Below are 24,629 nucleotides of genomic sequence, written 5' to 3'. Positions count from 1 at the left end.
GCTGTGTGACAAGGCGGTTTTTATCAGAATTAATGGTGCAAAAGTAAATTGGAAAAACACACAGGTTCTGAAATTGTGCAGATGGGTTAAGAGGCAAAGAGGAACCATTAGAAGAAAAACTCTCTCTTTGGAACAGGTCGCAACTTGCTTCTGACTCTGTAGGCTGGGTATAAAAGTAGATAATGTGGTTCCAGTTTTCTCAGACTTTTCTTGTTTTAGTTCAATCCCTGAGGTGACTGGTAATTATTGAGTAAGCAGAGAGGAAATGAAATGAAAATTAGGTAATATGATGGATTAGATAAAGTTGATTTGTGTAGCAGATCTTTGCAATGTAGTTTTCAGGAATACCTGAAAATACTGTTAAGTGCTTGAAGCGCTTGGAAGAGAAATAAAAGCTGTGTGATATGAAGGGAAGGGGTCCAGGCACAGGAAGAATGGTCAGAGAAAGGTAGAGAGGTTGTGTTTTCAGCCAAAACCATAAAATCTTTATCTGTCAAATGGTGCTGTCTTGTGATTGGGGCACAATATTCATATTCAGGTACAAAGCAAACCTTTTACAAGTCACAGGTGTTGAATTGTCAAGGCCACAAGCTGGAAGTATGCTTGTTGGGCTCTTTGATTCCTGCATTTCAGTCTGCTCAGTGTCCCATCTCGTTTGCATCTCACTTGTAATTTCATTTTTACTTACAGTTTATCAAATCACCTTTTTGACATTTGTTAATTGGTCTTGTTTACCACTGGATTCCTTAACCTGGAGTCTGGAGGAACAGTAGCAGAGTAGATCCGGGCGGGGAGATTACTAATGTGCTCTGCCCTCTTAATATTGTGAGCAGAGGAAAAAAAAGCCAGATCCATCAGTGTTCTCAATTAAAAAATGGAAATGAATGTTGTCAAAATGAAATGCCTGCTTGTTATAATAAGCAGAGTGAATGCACAACATCAATTGCCAATTTTGCTTTGTAAAGGCGTTGATTTTGCAAGCCCTTGCTCCTGTTCCCCCAGTGCTGTCAGCAGTGCCGGAGTCTTGGTGTCTGAAGCCAACTGTGCACGCGAGTCGTAGATGGCAGGGGGAGCAGAGATGGAAGTGCTTCTGATCTGGCACTTCTGCACAGAGCGATAAAATATTTGAGGTATGGTGGGAAGGGAAGGGCCGTGCAGAGAGGAGGGTGTGGTGGAGTGTCTCAGCTGCGGTGTAGCTGCATACCCTAGTCATCCTTAGGTGGGGAAAGAAAGGGTGATTAAGGCTGCCAAGTGTGATTTCTTTGTATTGCCTCCTCTACATCGATACTTGAGCTGCCAGAAAGAAGTTAACCTTGTTCAGGACTGGCTTTGCTTTCTGGAGCAGTAATTCTTGGTATGCCCTCGCGCTGAGCTCGGGGCGGCTGCAGTCCTGACAGCGCAGCGTTCAGCAGCACAGCTCTTCAGAGGAGTCAAGTTTCTTGTCTGCTGCTGAGGAAGTTTGTGGTAGCCACATGCAGCTACTCTTAACTGTTGTTTTAGGACTTATTAGCTACTCTGCTGCTCTTGTTTAGTGAAGAGGAAACTGTAAGTGTACTTCCCTGCTTTGAAAGAGAGGGAATTCTTAAAGCTTTTTTCCCATGCTGGTGGTGTTAGTCATAATCACTGTGCTCCACAAATGTGCTTGTGTACCGAGTTCCAGTGAAGGTCTCACTGGAAACAAGTGCTGATGCTACAGTAGTTCATTTCCTCCTAGACAAAAAAAAATCTTGTTAGTGGTTTTTTTTCCCTTTTGAATTACCAATGCCATTATATACAAAAGGGTTTTTTTACCAAGCCATGTAATAGCATTAAATCACTTCTCATTTTCCTTTTTTTAGAACTTGGCTCCTCAGCCAGCTATTTTTGTTCATTATGTGCAGATGCTTCACCACTTGTTTGCACTATTTTTTCTTTGTTAAAGCTTTTTAGAGTTCTTAAACATCCATTTTAACCTGGACCATGTCCATCCTGACCATGAGTCAATCACTGTTTTAAAAACTCCCAGGAAAGAATGGGAATTGAAAATGCTCAGGCTTTTTTTTTGTTTATCATAAGTGGGTTGGTGTTTTTTCTTCTTTTCAAGTTGTGGTTTGTTTGAGGCAAACTTGTATTGTGTAAAGGCTTCCTGCTTGAGGCTCTTAATTATATGTAGGGCATTTTCCATTGAGCAGTTACAGGAGGAGCCTAATACCCAGGTCAGGCTTGGGACATCTCATGAAAAGCCCCCTGCTTTTGCAGGGAAGGAGGCTAGGATATGTTGGTGCTCTGCATCTGACAAGTATACTGGCTTGCTTTTTAGCAAACTTGTTATTTTTGGTATAATTTGTTAGTGAAACTCTTGCGATAGCTAATGCAGGAACAATTCTAATCTGTCTTTTCCCGTGTTCAAAGAGAGTTGGCTTAAAAGATGAGCCCTGCTTTCCTTCCACTCCCTAGTTGGTTTGATGTGTCAGCACAATAAAGTTCAAGTAAAATTGAATCAAGATTATTGCCTAGTACTTGTCTGTGCTTCCTCTGCTGGTTTGTTGGCCCCTTTTTTTTTTACTGGTCTCGCAGCATTAATTAAATGTAATTCATTCCCCGTATCTAACATGGCTTACAAAGGAGCAGACCACAACAAAGCTGAAAGCCATTTGTTTGGCAGACTAAGGATGTTTGTCTTTGCCTGGAAATATTTGTAGAGCTCCTGTTGACAAAAAATGAGCTGTTCAACAAGTTGAGAATAGTTTTTAATCTCGGTATTAGAAATTAAACTGATAAGTAGAGTTTTCAGTTTGTCTGCATTTATGGTCTCATTATGACAAGGAAGTTCCTAAAACTAAGAACAATGTTTTCTGTATTGAGAACCTTCACATTCTGTCTTGTGATGTTACCCTTTCTCCTGCATTCCTGTGGCAGAGAACCTCAGATGCGTGAACCTTTATCATACCTGGCTGTTTGCAGTGAATTTTACTGGTTGATGGTAGTTACTGCTCCATTTGCTAGAAGTTGATGCACATAATACTGTGGGGGAAATTTAATCCTTTCCAGCAGAAAAGAGTGAAACCTTTTTTCAGCATACTGTGTGAACATTGTGTGGTGTTTTACTGTCAGAAATGGGCTGTAATGCATAATAACAAGTTAAGCATTTGCAGGTATCCAGGTGGAAGTTGCTATCTGCATCAAAATGCCATACATAACGTTTCAGCTGACTAGGGGAGCACAAGCTGAAGTGTACTTATCTAACTAAAATTATGATAAAGAATTTGATGGTGACTGTACCTGTGCTCAAGTATTTTTACTTTCAATTTCCTCTGAGACAAAATAGTGATGCACTTCAACAAATGGCCCATGTAGAAGCTACTTTTTGACACGCTTCATTCAGGTTAGTAACACAGAGTAGTCATGTTGTAGACCAGTGTTATATTTAGAGCTGCCCAAAATGTGGTATGAGCCCAACTTTATCATATTAGACCATCAGAGTGTACAATGGAGGAAGTAGCTAGCTCCAGCCAAGTCAGCATACTTCATTAAAGAAAAATAATGAATCTATTCATGTGCATAATGATATGCTGAACTGTAGCCTCACTTTTACTGTGTTATTCCATATTGCCCTTGATTGAGTGTTCCTATTTAGTGACACCAATTAGGTCTCCCTACAGTCCCACACTTAATCTTTTGAGCATATCTTTGGCTTTTGTAGGTGGGTAAGGTGCTGATAAATAGTCTGTTGGCTGAATCAACAGCCAAGGTCTTCATCTGTGCTGTAGCTGAGTTGCCCTTGATGAGAGTGTGACCCAATAGATTTATCTATAGAGTATTGAGGGTGGAAGGTATCAGCAATCAATGAGAGCGAGTTAGGCAAAGTGTCTTCCAAACTTTGAAAGCTGACCAGAGGCTTTCAGTGATACAAACTGTGTTTAAAGGCATTAATGGAGTATTCAGGATGTATTATGCACTAGTTCAGCTGAACTGAATTAAGAAACAAAACAGCTGTAGATTCAAGTGCTTTTAAATTCCTGGTGATGGGAGATGGTGCAGTAGTCTGCCTTGTCTAATTAGATATGAAAAACCTCTGGAAATACCATAATGAGGTTCTTGTTTAAAAAAACAAAGGCAATTTTGCTACCCCTCTGGGGAAAAAGAAAGCATGCAGGGGTAGTTCTTGAAACTCTTGTTTTGCATGGCCAAAAATGTACTTGATCAATCAATCCTGATTGCATTTAAGCAGTTTGTCATCTGGTGAAGCATTAGGCCTGGACATTGGGATAATAAAAAGATAATTAAAAACATTTGACAAACTGTTTGGTTTACTCTGTGTTCAGGTGTTTGTCATGCACAGCCATGGCTGCCACAGGGAGCAGGTTTGTGGGCAGTACAATGAGGATTGCCCCCCAGATGTTAGCCTTTATAGAAACAGAAGAAAGAAGAGAATGTTTGGAACAGCTGGTCTCAAAGCTGTGATTTGCTGTTTTGTTTAAATCCCCTCCCCAGTTTTCTCTTAAAGACAAAAGGCACAAGGATTCTGTTTTGTTGACTCTTTGGTTCGTTGTTACCTAGGTTTCATGTTTTAGCTTTTATTGACCAAGTCCACCTACTTGGAGTTGTTAGTAATACATATAGACATATGAAATCTCTCCACTTTATCTGCAATCTGACCTGAGGCAGATCTTGCAGCAGCACTTTTTCCTTCCTTACTGTTAATAAAAGTGCTGTTATCTCTTATTTACAAAACTCTTTTCTCCCATGTCTGCATTCCTGTGGAGCTGTGGACTTTTTTGTTCCGCTTCAGTCTCTCTACCTTAAGTTAAATATTATGTGTTACGTTACTGAGATTCCTGTGGGACTTGGTGTTAGGTTTATAAGAGAACCTCTTGATTTCTCCTGCTTTTTGAAGCATCAAGCCTCTGGAATTGTGGCCTGGCATGGGGGAAACTGCAGAGAGAGAACAGCAGCACACCTGACATGCTGCCTAAAGAGAATTCTTTGAGTTTTCTGAACACAATAGGATTTGCACACCAGAAGGGGAGTTTAGTAATTTTTTTATCTTGGGTCTTTTCTGGGAGAAGCAGCAAGACTACTTTTACTTCATCTGCTATTAACCAACTTCATTAAAAGCAATATTTCATATTACAGTAACAATCCACGTGGCATTGTCAGTGTTAACACAGATTTGTGTGCATCAGGAGAGTGTACAGCACTGATAATGATTGGTAATAGACTTTGCTTTTGTTTTTGCTTTTTTAAATATCATTCCCATGTTATTGTCCACTTGCAGGAGGACAGAGTTTACTCTCTGTGACAGGCAAAGTTGAACTCTTGGGAAAATCTACCCGAGCAAAACTCTTCTTCACATGGGTATCAGTGCTGGGGCAGAGTTTGGCACAGGGCCACAGAGGTGATGGAGTGGAGCATCTCCCTTCTGATGAAAGGCTGAGGGAGCTGGGGCTCTTGAGCTTGAAGGAGGCTGAGGGGTGACCTTATTCATGTTTACAAATACATAAAGAGTGGGTGTGAGGAGGCTGGAGCTAGGCTGTGCTCAGTGATGGCCAATGACAGGACCAGGGGCAATGGGCACAAGCTGGAACAGAAGAGGTTCCAAAGAAACACAAGGAAAAACTACTTCCCTGTTGAGATGAGGGAGCACTGGAAGGGGCTGCCCAGATGGGTTGTGGAATCTCCTCCTCTGGAGATATTCCAAACTCACCTGGATGAGTTCCTGTGTGACCTACTCTGGCAGGGAGGTTGCACTGGATGAGCTTTCCAGGTCCCTTCCAACCCATGAGATTCTGTGACACACTACACACAAGATCCTCATAATCAATATGTGCTCTCTGGATGCAGCACTGTTGATGTAACATCACAGTGCAGTTTGAAATGGGCAGTTGTACTCCCTCACCACCCATCCTGACAAAGCAGATGTGCTGGGGTGGACAAGGGAGCTGCAACAGAAAACTTCAGAGATGGGGTGGTTTTACTTGGGAGAGTTGCTGAGATATTTGTGTTAAATTTATTCGTGGACCTTGTGCATCAGTCAGAGCAGTGTTGTATGAAAGGAAGGGGTAGAACCCTGTTGCGTGGGAAGGTGGATGATGAGGAGGGTGGGAGGAGGCTCATCCCTTTGAGGCTGTGCCCCGGAAGTAATGGTGTTTCTTCTCTCTGCTGGGGTCAGGAAAACACCGTTCCTGTTCCGCCCTGTTAATTTTGATAAGCGTGTTCAGCGTGTTGTACTGGCAGAGCAGGCTTGGAGGCTGGATGTCTGGTAGTGAGTCACTGGAGCTGTGGTGACATACCCAGGACCAGATGCTACTATGCCTCAGTTACCTTGCAGGAACAGTTCTCTTGGGCTGAGGAGAAGCTTTGCACCCCTCCATTTCTCCTTAAAACTTACTCCTTGCTGGTGTAGTTGCATAACACACTTCTTGTGCTGAGATTGCCCTGTGAGTTCATGTTGTAGCACAGCAATTCCATGGCTTTAACAGTGTACTGGACAGTCAAGTGTCTGAAGGTTGATTTGTCTGGGGAGGAGTGATAGAAGAAGCAGGCACTTGAGCACTTATTGGAAGGGTTATTTCATGACTTTTGTTGAAATGCTAACACTAATATTTGTCCTTATGTATAAAGAAGTATATAAAAATGATCAGACTTTAGGAAGAATGAGTGTTACCTATTTCATTAATTCATTTCATGTTTTATGTTTATTTCAGCTCTTTAGAGAAGTAAGAATAATGAAGATCTTAAATCATCCAAACATAGGTACCTTGTTACTTTTACCTAATTTCCAACTCTGGAGAAGTTTTAACTTTGTCACTGTTGAAATTGTGGAATGAGTTTAAAAGGTGATTCTGTGCTAGGGTGTCATTTTACTGTAAAGTAGCAGTAATAAATACCTTTTCAAAGCTCTGTATTCATAGAAAAGAAGCCAAACAAATGTATGTCGTGATCATTTTGTACATGTGGTAGGAAACTGATAATATGGTTCCTTTTGAGTGTAATACTGATCTTGAATGAATTCAAACTCTCTTTAAAAATGAGAATCTACCAAAACCAAGAAGTGGTCAAGAAATTGGTGAGGTTGCTGTATTTAAATGATATTGTATTGTTACAGGATTGTTTAACTCATTGGCAAGCATATATGCTGATGTTCAGATCTCTGGGAGTGCTGCTGAGTTCAATTGCTTTCCTCATGTGACAGAAGCAAAAATAATGAAAATGTTCTTTAAAAGTTGACCAAATGTGTTGTTTTCCATTTAGATGTTACAAGAAGCTTCTGTAGATTAATAGTCTGATTCTCATGCAAATAGGATTGGGGGGGTTGTGTTGTTATTAGAATTCACTGTAAGGTTAACGTCATATTCTGCAACTAGTTAACTGATTAATAAATGACTTTCTCTTCTAGTGAAGCTATTTGAAGTCATTGAAACTGAAAAAACTCTCTATTTAATAATGGAATATGCAAGTGGGGGTAAGTACCTCTCTGCTGTGGTGACACATGAAAACAAATCCCCAAGTACGGGGAAGATAGTGGTTTTCTTTGAAGTTTTACTTCTGATTTTCAGCAATTGTTAATGTCATGGTAGTGTAAAACACCAAGTAAAGTCTGTAGTAGTCTCTGGGACTTTTTTGATCAGTGTAATAATAATAACTTGTTGAACATCCTGCAACTTACAGTTTCTTTGTTTTCACAACTCAAATTTCATGGCAATCTTTCTTTGGCCATTGAATATTCCTCTCCAACACAAATGCCAATTATCTCAATTTATTGGATTCAGCTCCCTATCTCTGGTGTCCTATTTTGTGTAAGATCTTTGGTAAAAACATGGTCAGATAAAATATTTCTGTATTTCTTTAGCTGTTGAGGTCTAGGTGACCCTGCTTCTGCAGGAGGGTTGGACTGGGATCTCTAAAGGTCCCTTCCAACCCCTACCATTCTATGATTCTACTGTAACATCTGGTTTTTAGATGTTGATGACATCTGACATATAGAGTAGAATCATAAACTCATTTAGGTTGGAAAAGATCTTTAAGATTGGGTCCAGCTGTTAACCCAGCACTTCCAAGTCCACCATTAAACTGTGTCCTTTACCACCACAGTTACATGTCCTTTAAATACCTCCAGGGATCGTGACTCCACCACTTATCTGGGCAGCCTGTTCCAAGGCTCAGTAATACTTCCTGTGAAGAAATTGTTCCTAATCTCCAATCTAAACCTCTTCTGGAACAACTTGAGGTCATTTCCTCTTGTCATAGAATCATGGAATGGTAGGGGTTGGAATGGACCTTTAAAGCTCATCCAGTCCAACCCCCCTGCCAAAGCAGATCTCACCTAGATCAGGTCACACAGGAACACGTCCAGGTGGGTTTTGAAGAGCTCCAGAGAAGTCCATCATTGTCTCATGATCTGTTACTTGCTAGAAGAGACCAACACTCACTTCACGAAAACCTCCTTCCAGGGAGTTGTAGAGAGCAATACGATCTCCCCTCAGTGTCTCTCTTGTAGTGAGGCCCCAGAACTGAACACAGTGTTGAAGGTGCAGCCTCACCAGCGCCAAGTACAGAGGCACAATCATTGTTCTAGACCCTTGTACTGTCAAGAATTGTTAGGCTGAGCTTCATGCCACTTTAGGAGGAACATGAATATTTATTCCTACTTGCAGCAGGGGGGTGGGGAGGAAGAAGCACACATCATGCAATGTCAGGTGTTTTCACCAGAGCTAGAATTAAGATACTAGAGCTTAAGTTACTCCTTGGTGGCTAAAACCTAATAGCACTCATTTTGGCAATGTGACGCTTTAGCATCAGCAGCTGGGAATCTCAAATAGTTGAGACTTTTCTTTAGGGAGGGTGATACAGAGACTTCTTTTTCAGAGAACATCAGCATTGAATTCTGACTTTGGCATTAGGTTACCTGAAGTTTAACAAATGACTTTAAATCAAGTAATAACTCTCTACCCATTTTTGTGAGAAAATCACCTCCCTAAAAGCTCAGCCAAATGTTACCTAAACAGAAACAAAGATGGTAAAATGCTGTTCAAGTGTTGGCTAGTGCAGGTGTTTCTGGAGGCATCTCTGTTGTGTGCTGGTACTAGACTTAAAAGTGAAGTCCTGTTGCCATCTAGTGATTAGCTTCTAGGAGAAAGAAGGACCAGCAGTTTTCTAAAGCAGTGGGGATGTTTCTTAGGGTAATGGGAAGATACATACTGCACTGGTCTAAATGGTTGTGAGCAGTACCCTTTGCATGTGCCATGTACCAGACAGGAATGGCTGTTATTCTCAGTTGAAGGCACCAGTTTCCCATGCTTTATATTCATGGTTACACTGGTGGCCTGTGATGCATATGAACTCTTTGGCTGCAGGATGAAAGAAACTTTTGGTACAACTGCAGCATTTTGCAAAAGCTGGGGAGAATTCTTTCTCTGGAGTAATTTTCCCTGAATGATGAAGTGTTCAGGTTGGTTCTTTGGAACAACAACTGTGAAATACAGCTAAAAGTTACCTGAATTAAGACACTACAGAGGGAAGTAAGGCTGTTTTGTGGAAAATCCTGATGTTCCTTCAGGTTTCTCAGTTGTTACTTTTCCTGCTGGATGATTCTAGAGGTTTTTTTAATTCCAATTTGGTTGAGTTGCTTCTTCCCAAAAATAAACATCAGTTGCTCTGCTCCTCCCTTGTGAGATGGCTATCTACAAACCAATTTTCCCTAATCAGAGAATATTTACATATTTGATCCACTTCTAAAGCTTTTACAAGTCTTTCAACTGCATGCTAGTGTGTGTTTGTAGCAGTTCTTATGTATGTGACTATTGGCTTTTAATAAAGCAAATCTCCCTTGTTCTCACAAACATGTCAGTGTTTCTTTGACCAGTTGGCAGCACTCAAAGCTCAAATGTTATAGTTTGTATTGATGTGCTGTAACAGGACTGGATTGATTCAAGGGAAAAAACCCAGAAACAACAGATCTTTAGTACTGCTTTAGTAATAAACCTCTTTAGGTGTCCTGCTTTACTAATCATCTCCTTTAGTTGTACACAGCCATAAAACATTGGGCTTGTTCAGGAATAATCCTTCTCAGTGTATCTCACAGATAAGATGGTTGTGTGACAGATTATGTCAGTTACACAGAATGGTAGGGTTGGAAGGGACCTTTAGAGATCATCCAGTCCAACCCCCCTGCCAAAGCAGGTCCCATCTAGATCAGGTCACACAGGAACGTGTCCAGGTGGGTTCTGAAGACCTCCAGAGAAGGAGCCTCCACACCCTCCCTGAGCAGCCTGGGCCAGGGCTCCTTCACCTCAACACCAAAAGAGTTTTTCCTTGTGTTCCTTGTCCATTATACCTTGTCCTATCACTGGACACTATAGAAATAAGTATCACCCCATCCTCCAGACATACACCTTTTAAATACTTGTAAATGTTAAAGAGATCCCCTCAAGTCTCCTCCAGACTAAACAGCCCCAGGTCCCCCAGCCTTTCTTCATAAGGGAGATGCTCCAGTCCCCTGATTATCTTGGTGGCCCTGCACTGGCCTGTCTCCAGCAGTTCCCTGTCCCTCTTGAGCTGGGGAGCTCAGAACTGGACACAGGACTCCAGATGAGGCCTCACTAGGGCAGAGTAGAGGGGGAGCAGAACCTCCCTCGACCTGCTGCCCACACTGTTCTAGATGCATCCCAGGATGTCACTGGCTTCTTGCCCATGAGGGCTGGCTCGTCTAATCTATTATCAACCAGCACTCCCAGGTCTCTCTTCACAGAGCTGCTCTCCAGCAGGTCAGCCTCCAGCCTGTACTGGTACATGGGGTTTGCAGAACTCTGCACTTGCCCTAATAGTTTGTCCTGCTGTGCTCATTATTGTGATCTTGTTTGTGGGTATGTCTTCCAAGCTTAGATTAAAGCTAGAACAGTTTTACACTTAGGTGTGCTGGCATGACTGTTTACAAATAACAGGTGTTGTCATATATAATACTTGTTTTTTGGTGGAGTAAAAGAAACCCTTGTGAGAAAAAGACACATGGCACTTTATTTACAAAACAGAAGTATGCTGCTCAGGTTCTGCCATAAATAATGGCAAGGAAATGGGGGGTTTTTCCCTATATCCAATCATTCCTTAAGTCATTTATTGTGTGAGATGATGATGTAGCACATTGCCAGAGTTGTACAGTTGCATAAGTTGTGCCTTGTTCTCTTGAGCTGACCTGTAATCATAAACATGAAGTACTGTCATGCTGATGAAACAAATGCTAGAGCAGCATCTGAAGGTTCTGAAATTGCCATTAACACATCTTGTTATTGAATTGCAGGAGAGGTGTTTGACTACCTGGTTGCACATGGAAGAATGAAGGAAAAGGAGGCTAGAGCTAAATTTAGACAGGTATGTATAACATTCCATCAGCTTTTCTCCTTCTGTTTTTAATGCTGAAATGAGGAAAAAAATGTCTGTCCTTTGCATTTGACTTCTGGCAGTGTTCAGCATGTTGTGGATTTGTAGGAAAAACCCCTTGGGTTGCAGTAGTACTCCAAAGGGGTACTTTGTGCTGTGTGTCAGGAGTACCAGAACACAGTGACTGCTTGGTTTGGAAGTGTATTCCATTCTAAAACGCATTTTCTCTGAGATGAATGCATATATCCTTAGTTCAAGTGCTCTGACATTTTGGAAGTCAGTCAGATATAACAGGCCAATTTCAAAATGAAGACAGTGCAAATAAAAGGGATCTGTCCCCATCCATGTGCTTCCATGAGAAGGTGCAGTTCTAAGTAATTTCCAGCCTTGTTGGTTCAGCTTTCTTTGTGATGGATAAACTGACCCTGGGATTTCATTGAGCTGTAAAAAGCATTTCTGTTCTGCAGTGAAGCAGTATGGAATGCAGCCACATGTTTTTGCATAGTAGTTTAAATTAGCTAATTTAAATCCAAACCTGCTCTTGGAGCACCTAGAGTTTCATTTTCAGATCTGACTCGTCTGATATACTTTGGTTTTCTGTTCCTGTGCAGAAGTTTGTAAATGCCTACATTATTTCCATCTATTTGGTCACTTGGGTATCCCAGATAATGGTGTAAGGAGTATTAAGTATTGAAATTATGCTCCTGCTTAATGACACTGCAAAATAATGACTAGGGATGGGAGTGTTTGAATGGTAAGCAGGGTTTCAAACTGATGAATTGTGGCAATGACCTGACAGTCAATCTTCCTGTTGGAAAGGGAGGCTCTGATAGCTTCACTTCTTAAGTGGAGCCATACCAAAACAGAAGACATTTGATGTAATATATGAGAATACCAGCAACATTAATGAATGACTTTCACAAAATGCCTTGCATAAGAAAACTTCTTTACTCCTTGTGTGTGGGTAGTGTAGCTGAAAGGAACTATTTGGGAACTAGGAAACTGTACCACAACTGTTTTGCTCCCTCTGTCTTATAGAGAAAGAAATGTGTGAAAGCAATACAAGCATAAGCCCAAAAGTAGCTGTGAAAGTAAAGAAAAATAGAAATGTATTTAATGAACCATTAAGGAGGCAACAAAAGCATTTATGTGAAATATTTGTTCCTTTGTTTTCTTTCATCTCTCTAAGTCTTGTATTTGCTCTCATTATTCTTTTTGGGGGGAAAAAAGAAATCACCTCAAAATAAAAGCAGCTGCACTGGCCCAGGCTGCCCAGGGAGGGTGTGGAGGCTCCTTCCTTGGAGGGCTTCAGGACCCGCCTGGACACGTTCCTGTGTGACCTGATCTAGGTGGGACCTGCTTTGGCAGGGGGATTGGACTGGATGAGCTCTAAAGGTCCCTTCCAACCCCTACCATCCTATGATTCTATGGCTTCATATCCTCAGAAGTAATTTGTATTACTGGAGTTAGCTTGATAGCAAGGAACAGTTTTCTTCTGCTCTAACAAAACCTTCCATGTCTCTTTAAAGCCATTTCCCTCCCTTTCATATTCTGGCAGGTAGAGAACTTCCCTTTGGGAGTGAGAGTTTCCCTGTGTGTTTGTGCTGTAGTGGAGTAGGTGTGATGGGTTGTGGAGCAAATCCTTCCCACTTCAGCCATCTCTTCCGAGTTCCAGACTCTTGCCATGCTTTTTATAATGTTGCTTCATGGTAACTTGAGAGCATTTGCTGTTCTCTCTCAGATGTGCATTTTGAAGACTTCTGCTGCTATGGTTCTCTCCTCTCTGTCCTCAGTTTCTTTTATCAGGAGCTGTGTGGAAGAAGGCCTTGCAGTAGTTCCATTGAAATGGCATATTTGTTCAACAGTTACTTTTTTTCCTAACAATTTGACTCCTCTTTAAGCGAAAACTTGTGGAAACAGGTCAAACACGTTTTACAGGTACACTTAGTGTTTAATTTAGGGGGATAATGTGAGCAATAGAAGATACATATAACTTCAGGTTCTCAAAAACAAATATGGAAGTATTTAAAAGGAGTTACCTACTGAGCTGGGTATTTGACCCATCAGGAGCTGATTTTCATGCGCTTCACATTCTCAACTTCAATTTCTTTTCTTTACTACTTCAGACTAAGTGCTGTTTGTGAAGGGAAAGAAATTGCCTCACTGGAATCCACTGAAATACACAGATGTTTTCAATCTCTTGGTGCAGGCAGCTGTGCTCTGTCCTCCCTCAACAGCTGATTTTCCCCGGCTACTGAGCTCAACCAATTTTAAAGGACCTTGATCTCAAAGATGAGAGGTTCTTAAGAGCTTCAAAAGCATGACTGCCTGGAAAAAAAAGAGAACCCTAGTAAGAACCTGAGGAAACTACAGCACAAGCCCATTGTGCTTATCAAGAGAGAAGAGCATGTGTGCAGGATGAGTCGGGCAGCTTTGATCAGGGTTTGCATTTATTAGACACTGGGACTGTGGCTGTGGGACGGTGTCAAAGGAAACTGGATCTCTGCTGGGTTTACGGGTCATAAAACTATTCCTTTCACCTTACTGTAGTCCCAGAATAGCTTTGTGTAGCTTTTAGCCATTACTGGAGGGAGAATGCTCTCTGTAGACCTTTTATCTGATTCAGTGCAGCTGTTCTGATGTTAGATAGAGCCTTATGATGTCATAGGGATTCTTCTCTTCAGATTTGCTAACTGCTTTAGCAGACGGTGGCCCTGTTGGAACTGAAGAAACAGTTGTGCCTGTGCTTAACTCTTACAATAGGTTGTATTGTGTTTTGTTTTCAGATCACGTTTCTTCTTTCAGTAGATGTGATTTCTGGATGGAACACTTGTGTTTTATCTGAGGAGGCACTTCCTCACTAACAGGCAAAGAAGAATTTGGTCATTCTCCCCTCTTTGCTTGCTTAAAAAAATGATTTGTTGAGTGCATTTTGTTACACATACTTAAGGTTTTTAGCTGGAAAAAAGAGTGTAAAAGACACTAATCCTGTTATTCCAGTCATGCTTGACAAGGAACACAGGAGAATGTACAAACACTAAAGATAGAACCGTGCTCTGCAGTTCTCCATTCCAAACATTTTGCATTGTTAATGTCACCTCATTTTTCTTCCCACATTAGAGGCTTCCAAGCAGTTCTGGTTTGAACTTACCATCCTTTTTCCATAGAAAAATCTGCCTATCTGGCTAAGAATTAATGCAAACATGGGAAGCCAAAGCTTGGGGTAGAAGGTCTCCTGAAGTTCATGTATATTAACTCACTCTCTTCCTTTACTGCAGTCTATTAGATGTGGCCTCCTTCAGTCTTCCTACTGATTCCCTGCAGAAGCAGTTTATATAGTTTCTAATGCTGGTAAATGTTAGGACAGATCTTGGAAAACAAACAAACAAATCCACAAAATACATCTTACAAGTCTTTCTCCTCCAAAATCCTTGTGGCAATGTGGAAGGGACCTTGAGAGGTCATTTATCTCTCCTTCTGTCATGTAAACCTCATGAAGAATAGTTTCTCTGCCTAGAGAGAACTTGTTCTAACTTGTTCTTTAAAACCTATGATTATACAGGTTTTTGAAATCCCTCCCAAGAAATGTGTTTCAGTGTTCCAATTGTTACCTGTAGCAGAATGCTCTGCTGTGTCTTCCCCTCTTCTCCCCACTTGCCAGTATCAGCAGATTTCTCACACGTGGCCTGAGGGATCTGTCAGTGGAAACAGTGATAGAAGGTGGAAGACAAGGGAATGAATCCAGTGCAGCCATACTTTGTGTTATTTGCCATTGCCCTGACCCCTGTTCTTCAATTATTAATGTCATACACATTGTATTATTTCCCTTCCATTTAGCTGAGACTCACTTTTGCTGTCTCTGTGCTATGCTGTTGCAATGCAGAATAGTTCAAAAGCATCTCTAAAGGCAACTACTGATTGTTCAACTGCTAGACCTTCCACTCTTAGGTAGTCAGAGTAAAAGCAGTTGAGGAGTGAGTGGTATAGTGCTGTGTGTCTGCAGTCCTGAACAGAGCTTAAGGTGTTTGTCATGCTGTCAGCATTGGAAGCCCTGCAGAGTGAGCTTGTGACTGGTGATGAAGTAATGACAGCAGAGAGGAAAGGAAGGAAAACCTAAAGGACTGTACAAGTGGTAGCATGGGAGCACTTTAGCAGTTTCTGTAACTAAGAAGCTGAAGTTGGAGTCTGAAAGAGGGAAGCTGATACATAAAGGAACAAGCAAAACAGTAAAAGTGTAGGGCATGGAAATATTTCAACTCTTCATAGACTGCTTGGTTTCACATTTTGCACGTGTGTGATTCAGTAATAAAGGGGCACAAAGATCATAACATCAATGCTTGTGTTTAAAAACTGACTGGTAGATCAGTTCTTTGCCATAGCTAAGAACCTTACTTTCACCTACTCTAAATACTGTGAGAAGCATTGCTTCTTGCCCAGTACAAGAGGATCCTTGTGCTGAGTGGTCTGATCATGAGTTATTGTTTGTAACAGTAACGATTCCTCATCTTTCTGTGCTGGGAAGCTTCTTAATCCTGAATGAAGAATAGGAATACATTTATTTATGTGGAGTTACTACAGTAAAATATTTTCATCTGCAGTTTCAGTTGTTTTAAGAAGTCATAACATCTGCTTGAATTCTGACCATGTATCCGTGACAATAAAACGTATTTGACCACATTTGTGATAGGTAGAGAGACGAGTTTACCCAGCTTGTCCAAACATGTAGAGTTCTGCAGCAGTGTTTGTGACTAAACCAATGTGCTAGGACACTACTGTGTAAATAACTTACAGAGTTTGCTACCTAAGGCAGGAAAAACTTCATACTATTTGGATATGATGATGAAAGAAATTATTCCATTGCATGTGAGAGACGCCCTTTTTTTCCATTGAGCTTGTTCCTCTTGTACATATACTATATACAGTAAGCCCTATGCACTTGGACACCAGGCCTCTGTCAGATGCATAGTTGCTTCTCACTGCATAAGTTTTGACAAATGAGCTGTTTCCCAGTAGGTTCTCCAGTAGCCAAGCCTGCTTCATACCCTTTTCTCTCTGTGCTGCAGCGTGAAAAATCACCTTTGGAGAGGGACTGGAAACAGTCAGTAGGGAAAGGTTTTATAGCTGTATACAGCATTGGAATGGAAATACTTCAGTAACCTTTCTGAAAGTCATTGCTTCTCCTGGTCTATAATTAGCCACACAGGAAAAACAAAATCCTCTTTCAGGCATAGTAGAAAGCAAATAGATCAAATAACAAACACCTAAGTTATTTAGCAGCTTTTCCCCAAATACACTGGTCATTGTAGTAGTTGTCCACTCAGAGGTATGTAACCAAGTGTGTGTCAACTTCAGTAGTAAATGTTGAACATTTTTGACTAAAACTCCTTTTTCTTTGAGATGTCACTTACATAATTCATCTTGTTTTCTATCCAGATAGTATCTGCAGTGCAGTATTGCCATCAAAAGCATATTGTTCATAGAGATCTCAAGGTGAGTAGGAGAGTGTGTGAGGTGTGCACATCAGCTGCTGTACCTGTGGGTGTGATCTTTATTGTGCCAATAAAATGTAGTGTATGTTAAGCATTCTGATTTATTTGCATGTGCTTTAGCAAGTTCTGAGGAATGTTTACAGTACAGAATGGTTTCAAATAAAAGGATTTGTAGGGCATTTGAATACAGAAATGTAATGGCTGCTGAAATACAGCTTCTCTGGTCAGATTCAAATCTGCTGCAGGTCATTGTTAGCTGAGAGGTCTTTAAAGAAGGAAAAAAAGGTAGTTTGATAGAGGTGTGGCAAGGTTTGGTCTTGAAAAGAATGAATTACCAGTTGTGATGATGAAACTGAGGTCTGGCTTCTTTGTAGCTTGGTATGAAATGGTATCTCCCTTCTTTAAACTGTGCCTTTTCTATTAGTGGTGTTGTCATGTAACCTGTTCAACATATGGTAGCTTTAACTTAAACCCAAAGAAACAAAACACTGACACCAAAAGAAAGCACACTTGGGAAAAAGTGTAAAGCTTATGTGTATTACCAGACTTTTGCAAGAATGCCTAGAATGGCTAGAGAGACTGTCTTAATAGATAAAAGTGTCATTTGCAATAAGTCAGGATGCATTCTGTGGAGAAAACAGATGGTAATATCAGTTTTCAGGTAGCATAACAGCTCTCTAAAGCCATGCTACAGAGGTTTCTAAAACAGGGTGTATGTGAATGATAGGCTGAAGCATAACTAAAGACCTTGCAGGAAAGGGAAGGTTAACAGATATGTCAGCATTTTGGCTTTTAAGAGGGAGTAAAAATGCAGTCTAGCAATCTAAATCAAGTATTTTAACTTCATCTTACAAGCCATTCTTTCTCTTCCAGGCTGAAAATCTGTTGCTAGATGCAGATATGAACATTAAAATAGCTGACTTCGGTTTTAGCAATGAGTTTACAGTCGGAAATAAACTGGACACCTTTTGTGGCAGCCCACCGTATGCTGCTCCAGAGCTCTTTCAAGGGAAGAAATATGATGGACCTGAAGTAGATGTTTGGAGTTTAGGTGTTATTCTTTATACTCTTGTGAGTGGATCTCTCCCTTTCGATGGACAGAACTTAAAGGTGTGTTTTGTAGGATATGTTGGGTATATTTATGTCATGTTTTAAGTGATTTGCTGCTTGTAGTTACTGTCTGTTCTTGTGTTACCAAGGAACTTCGAGAAAGAGTTCTAAGGGGAAAATACAGGATTCCTTTCTACATGTCCACAGACTGTGAAAACCTCCTCAAACGTTTCCTGGTGCTAAACCCAACAAAAAGAGGCACTCTAGAGGTAATGGCACAAATGAAGTGCACCAGAAAGCCAGACATTGCATTTTGCAAGGTGTGGTTTTGAGCTGCAGTTTCTTGTTGCTGTACTGTTCCTGAGTGATTCATTAGGGGTGCTTGGGGGAGGGTTTGAGTCCAGCATAGTTTTCATGTAAGGTTTTGTTTACTGGAGTTCCAAGACATGTGACTCCACAGTTACTTCCAAAATGAATGTGAGACTACACTGCACTTCTCATCTGACCTTTCTTATTGGTTACCTCATGAATTCCTACATGAATGGATGATCCACCAGGATGTTTCCCACATCTTTCACGTTTTCAAATGTGAACTGGAAGTATTCCCTGCTAGGTTATGATGTGGCTGCTTTTTGCCTGCGTTTTGTACCATTATGGAAGAGAAAGGCCAAACAATACTGGCTTCCATGGACTTCCATAGTTGAGCCTGGACCTACTGGACTTGTCACCATTGTCTCATTGCTTCTGGTCTATGTTATAAGCTTTCAGCTTTGTGCTAGAATACAGCTAATTGGGAATCAGCTTGGCTGATGTGTATGGTTGATTCTCTTTACTGGAGCAAACCAAAACTGAGTAGGTGCTGGGGCCTGTTAGGGACAAGTAAAACTAGAAAAGGCCTTAGTGTTTGGTAGATAGGGAAGTTGTTCTTTCAACAGCTGATTTTTCTTTGCTGGTAAGTGTATTGTGCTAACACAGCCCTTTCTTACATAGCAAATCATGAAGGACAGGTGGATCAATGCTGGGCATGAGGAGGATGAACTTAAACCTTTTGTTGAACCAGAACTAGACATCTCGGACCAGAAAAGAATAGGTAATGGAGTCTTTTCCTGTTTGCATGATATGGGGGTGGTTTGGGTTTTCCTCTATCACTCTGTGTTGCCATTTGGAAACACTAGCTCATCTTTTTATGTTGATATTTCATCAAGCTTATGTTCTCACACTTAATGTTTTGTTTAATTCTTTAAGTGTTCCATTCTTTCTCTTAAACACTTGGGCAGCCTGAACACTGAAGTGTTTCTGTTACTTACAGAACGTGTGCTTTGTTTTATAGATATTATGGTAGGAATGGGATATTCTCAAGAAGAAATTCAAGAATCCCTTAGTAAAATGAAGTATGATGAAATCACAGCTACATACTTACTGCTAGGAAGGAAATCATCAGAGGTAAGTATTCCTACAAATGCAAAGAATCAAAGGTATCCAAATTGGCAAAGTTAGAAGCAAAATTTAAGTCAGTAACTACAGGCATTACATCCCTGAACCAAAGTCCATTACAGTTAAAATAAGATTATTCTAGTCATCAGTATCAGCTGTCCAAATGATGCAGTGTGTGATCTCACCTGATCTCTTGCCTTTAGGCTTCTCAAAACTACCTTGTTTGCTCAGCAGTGATTCCTCTGAAGGACTTGACATGCAAGTTACTATCCTGTCTAGTCTAGGAGCTCGAGTGTGAATGTGCTAGCTGTAAATATCTTAAGAGAACCAATGAGCATGACTGACCAACCTAAGGTTCTTGCAGCGTAGATTACTTTTCCATATGGTGCTGAGAGAGCTTGGTGTCAGTAAGCTGCTCTTGGCTCTTCTGCTGGAGGAGTGGTGTGATGGCTTCTATGAAATGTATCCTCTCTTACTGCTAAAATCTTACAGAACATTGAGGAGCGAGTACTGAAAATAGATACAGATTTTCTTTACCTGTTTGTCCTTTGAGGAGCTGCAAATTCTGCTGAGTTTTATGTAAGACAGTTGCACGAGAATCTAAAGGAATTTGGGGTTTGTAAGCAGCTTCCTAGCTGTCTCTCAATTTCCAGTGTACCAGAGCTGTCTCCTGCCTCCCTGTAGCTGCTCACATAATGTGGTGGGTGCTTAATTTCTTCTGTCTGAACTCCTTGTTGTAATAATCTCATTTGTATTGTAGTTGGATGCAAGTGATTCAAGCTCCAGCAGCAACCTTTCACTTGCCAAAGTTAGGCCAAGTAGTGATCTTAACAATAGCACTGGACAATCTCCTCATCACAAAGTTCAGAGAAGCATATCTTCCAGCCAGAAACAGCGGCGGTACAGCGATCACGGTGAGCAATTCTCCTTTTCAGTGTTGCAGAATAGAGTGATTCCAGTTCTGTTTGCTTTCTGAATTTGTCTCCATCCCCTAAAGGTAAGGAGGGTGACAACAGTGTAATAATCTACTGGCTAACCAGTATTTTTTTGCAATTGGTTTTGTTATAAAGCCTTCAAGAACAGCTTCCAGAGGAACGCTGAATACCCCAACTAGTGCTGTTAATTCTGCCTTGCGTTGTCCCTTTCATTCTTGACCATCCTGCCAAAGTCTTGTCACACAAATTGAAGAGAATGTTGCAACCTCTTTTTTCATGAAAAGCACAGCACTCCTCCCCCATGCTCTTGTATGTCTATCTATTCAGCTTTGTTTCCTTTTGACACTAGTAGGTCAGCTTGTGTCTAAAACTTGAAGAAATGTTGGTTTGCCAATATTTTGTGTTCCCTGAGGGTAGTGTCACTTGATTGTCCTGCAGGAATTACATTTCTGAAGAACAGTGACTCAGACTCTTCTGCTTAATGAGTGTGCAAGATAGTAGCTTACAGCTTTCTAAATATCTTAAACATCTTCCTACTCAGACACTAGCTCATAAAAGGAGTCTCTGTTTAAGTCTGCTTTTAAGTCCTCGAGTGCATTCAGAGGTTGCTGTCCTTGGAGAGTTGGTTACTGTGTTTTGCAATGCTTTATTACATATTCTCTATATATTTGTTTCCTTTATATATATTTTTCCATGTGTGCATATATAAATATGCTTTTTGATTAGTCATTATTAAAACACTACATGCAAAGCTGATATATTTTGATGTGTCCTCTTCTGAGGAGATGTAACTGGGACAGCAGAAAACACAATGCTCACATGCTTTTCCCAGAGTCCAGGAGCCTATTAAAGCAAGAGGGACCTTGGGATTGTTGAAGGAGCTGCCTCATTCTTGGGTGTTGGGAAGCAGTTTTCTGTTCCTGGCACATCCAGAGAGGCTGGTGGCAAACTGCTGCTGCTTCTGGGCTGTTCCAGGAGTGCAGCCTCAGGGCTGTTAGTGCCGCTGCTGGTCCAGAGCTGTGTCACCAGATACCTGTCTCGGGGACCTAGTTTTTTGTCAGAAATCAGCTTGAAGAGCAAGTGCCAGCTTTGTGCTAATAAGGCATGCTCTGGTTTGAGTGAGTCAGTTATTGTTAAGTGTCTTTAAGATGGCTCTAAAAGGTTTTTGCTAGTGAGCCAAACCAATCTCAACACTCAGACACCAGAAGCCTCCATGAAGTTGATCATTCTTTGATAGAAATAAAGGAGTATCTTCACCTGGAAAGGTTTTCATCATGATGTTTTACTTTGCAAATAGATGTGTCTATAATTTAAATAATTACCCTTTTGCAACTCTTACTCCCAGTGTTGATTGGTTTGGTTTTCATATGTGACTACATTTCCCTTCTTGTGAAAATAACTACTGAACTTCTGAGGAGAAAAACCCTTTTCCTGTTCCTTTTGTTTGCTTTTTTTTTAAAGCTGGACCATCCATCCCCTCAGTAGTGGCATATCCCAAAAGAAGCCAGACTAGTACTACAGACAGTGACCTCAAAGAGGAAGGAATTCAGTCAAGAAAATCCAGCAGTAGTGCTGTTGCAGGAAGAGGAATTGCACCAGCCAGTCCAATGCTTGGAAATGCCAGCAATCCCAATAAGGCTGATATTCCTGAACGTAAGAAAAGCTCAGCTGTTCCTAGTGTAAGTAGAAACACTTACTTATGGAAAACATGGAATGATTTTGGGGGGGGTGAAAAGGTGTTCAATGTATCTGTTCTTTCATGAAGGGTAAATGCAGGAGTCTCATACCACAGCCATTGTTTTTTCCTCTCTGTATCAGTCAGCTACTTGAGTTACCTCTTAATATTCCTGAAGTAGTTAGTAGGTGTTACTAATTAGCACTAGTAGCTGTAATAAACAGATATCATTTGAGCATTAAAAGAACTGCACTCAAAGGGTGTCTCCTGAAATTTCATTGAAGATATTTCTCATATCACAAATTACTCCTCTATGTGGCCTCTGTACAGAAGAATGTAATCTCTGTTTTTATTATCCTGTTTTATAGTTCCACATGTCTGAGGAGCCACTTTATCTTCTCAAACAGGGTATTCCAAGTCATAGTGACATGTAGTAAGATTATCAAAGAAGTGTCACTCTAAAACCTGTTCAAAGATGAATTTCAATGTGTGTTTAAAAGCAATGTGCCTGGCTTGTGTCGTTGTGGGCTTCCCTACCTGCCTCTAAACCTCAGCAGCAACAAAAAGCTCCACATTAAGGAGTGTAACTAGTGAATGTACAGGGTCAAGCAGCAGGCAGCTTGCCAAAATCTTTTGTTTGATTTGACTTTTAACTTGTTTACTATGGTGCCTCCCCCTGAGGGAGATTTGGAAATCTCTCTCTACATAATAACTGTTGAGTCTTGTAATGCTCAGAGTCTAAAACTCTGGGATTTTGTATTGAAAGACTTAAATCTTTTCAGAAGCAGAATCTCCCCTGTCCTTTATTCCACTTGCAATGGAAAGGTTTTATCTCTTTATCAACTTACCCCATAAAGCTGTCATATTTATTTGGTCATGCACTCAGCATTGGTACTTGCAATGAAGGGGAACAGAACTTCCTCAACTCACAGATTTTTGTCAATCTGAAGCAAAAGTAGTAAAATAGGATTTGTTTTACTTCGTTGCTTTTGTGTTGACTCAGTGGCTGACAGTGACTTGGTTGGAGAATTTCAGCCAGGGGTTCCTTGGAAAGACTCTGCTGTAGCAGCTGTCATTCATATATGTGAAGAAGAGCTCATGATTTTAGGGGGCCCTCTTCTGATTTTTGTGGTTCTCTGTCCTTTCTCTTGGTTTTTGATCAGTCCAGAAACCATTCAGGTTTCGTTTCTTCTCATGTGACAGTTCTTACCTACTGAGTCTCAGAATGGTAGGATAATCAAATCACTTTAGCCCTACATTGGACTTCCCTCAGTGTTGTGTAGTGCTTTAAGCAAGAGCTTTGCATCACAGTTCAGTGTGCAACTGATGCAGCTGATCTTTTACAAGCAGTGAGATCAGACTTGTGATGTCACTCAATTTCTAAAATCATAGCTGTTGGTGTTAGACAATGCAAACTCTCACCCCACTCTGCTAATGATTAGTCTTTTGCTTTCTGGCTGTTGGGGGTGGAGGTCAGCAATGACTTCTTACACAATTCCTGGAACTGATTAGGGAGTTTTATTTATTATAGTATTGGCATTCATCTAGAAGGGAAAAAAAAGGTGCTGTAATTTCCCATATTGTCCTGAAGCTGAAAAAAGTGTGAGGTGGGGAGAATTCTCACTGAACACTTTGCTATCATCAGTAGTATTGATGAGAAAATCACTGCAGAGACAGGAAAATTACTTAGACACAGCAGAAGTAGGAGGGCTGGTCCTCCCTGGAGACCCTGAGCCAGTTGTGTGCTGTTCTTATTAAATTACAAAGCTTACAAGCATGCACTTAAGGATAAAAGTTGTGCTTGGAGCACATAGCTTTGTCTGGGATTGGAGTAAGGGGCTCCAAGCTGTACTTCTAAAGTTGACAGAGTGTTTAAACTCTTGCAAACCAAATAGTTCTGCAAGCTGACCAAGTGCATGTCGAAAATCTTCAAGTTCACTGGGCAAATACCAAGTTTATAACAAAAAACCTGCTACAGGGGTTGCACAGTTAGCAGCAACTAATAAGTCCCTGTTTTAACAACTCCTTGTTTATGGATCATCATCATCAATGGGCTGCCTACAGACCCCTAGTATAGCTTTAAGAAAACTGGAAGAGGAGATTGATTGGTATGTTTGGAAAATCATATAACACTAAAAAACATACTAGTGCTCTGAAGTAAACAGATTAGTTCATTATTCTGAGTGAGGAGCTGATTCTCTGAAAGCTTTTCATGAGTCCCTGATGTCTCTTACTGTGAAAACAGCCTGCCAAAGCAGTGGACACAGGACTCTCTAGGGAAAGAGGAGGACTCTATCACAGATTCATCCTTTTGTGCTGTGATTGGGCTTTGTGCATATGCTCAAAAGTCTCAATATGTGCTGTTGTAGTATCAAAACCTCCTGCAAAGAAGGCAGATGATGCCACAAGGATGAACTTGCACAGCTAACCCTGACCCTGAGGGCTGACATTCCAACGGGGAGTGTGGTGCTGGTGTTGCCACTAGTTTCAGACCTCCTATGCTGTGCACCTGTGCAATTCAGTCATGCCCAGAGATCAGTAGTCTGTAGACTGGCTGAACAAGAAAGTTGTAGCTAAAAACTTCCTCGATGAACCTTGAAAGGTCACACACTAGAAGCTGTAAAGGCCCCAATACCAAGACAGTGTTCTTGCTAAAACTTGAGATCTGAAAGTCTGAATGTTGAAATCCAT

General features: G+C 41.0%; 1 protein-coding gene across 2 annotated transcripts in view; it reads left to right on the top strand.

Annotated features, from left to right (window-relative positions):
* Positions 1 to 24,629, top strand: part of MARK3 (microtubule affinity regulating kinase 3) — a 62,673-nt gene that overhangs the window by 19,145 nt on the left and 18,899 nt on the right. For both annotated transcript variants that reach the window (XM_061998511.1, XM_061998512.1), the window contains exons 4-13: positions 6,687 to 6,735; positions 7,379 to 7,444; positions 11,276 to 11,346; positions 16,789 to 16,845; positions 17,718 to 17,954; positions 18,044 to 18,163; positions 18,885 to 18,984; positions 19,225 to 19,337; positions 20,089 to 20,242; positions 21,725 to 21,942. In XM_061998511.1, the coding sequence (XP_061854495.1) occupies positions 6,687 to 6,735; positions 7,379 to 7,444; positions 11,276 to 11,346; positions 16,789 to 16,845; positions 17,718 to 17,954; positions 18,044 to 18,163; positions 18,885 to 18,984; positions 19,225 to 19,337; positions 20,089 to 20,242; positions 21,725 to 21,942 (1,185 nt within the window). The remainder of the gene's footprint in view (positions 1 to 6,686; positions 6,736 to 7,378; positions 7,445 to 11,275; positions 11,347 to 16,788; positions 16,846 to 17,717; positions 17,955 to 18,043; positions 18,164 to 18,884; positions 18,985 to 19,224; positions 19,338 to 20,088; positions 20,243 to 21,724; positions 21,943 to 24,629) is intronic.

The sequence above is a fragment of the Colius striatus genome, chromosome 6, assembly GCF_028858725.1.
Source record: "Colius striatus isolate bColStr4 chromosome 6, bColStr4.1.hap1, whole genome shotgun sequence".
In the NCBI taxonomy this organism is placed as follows: Eukaryota; Metazoa; Chordata; class Aves; order Coliiformes; family Coliidae; genus Colius; species Colius striatus.
The sequence above is the reverse complement of the archived record's forward strand: the minus strand, read 5'-3'. Positions and strand labels throughout refer to the sequence as shown.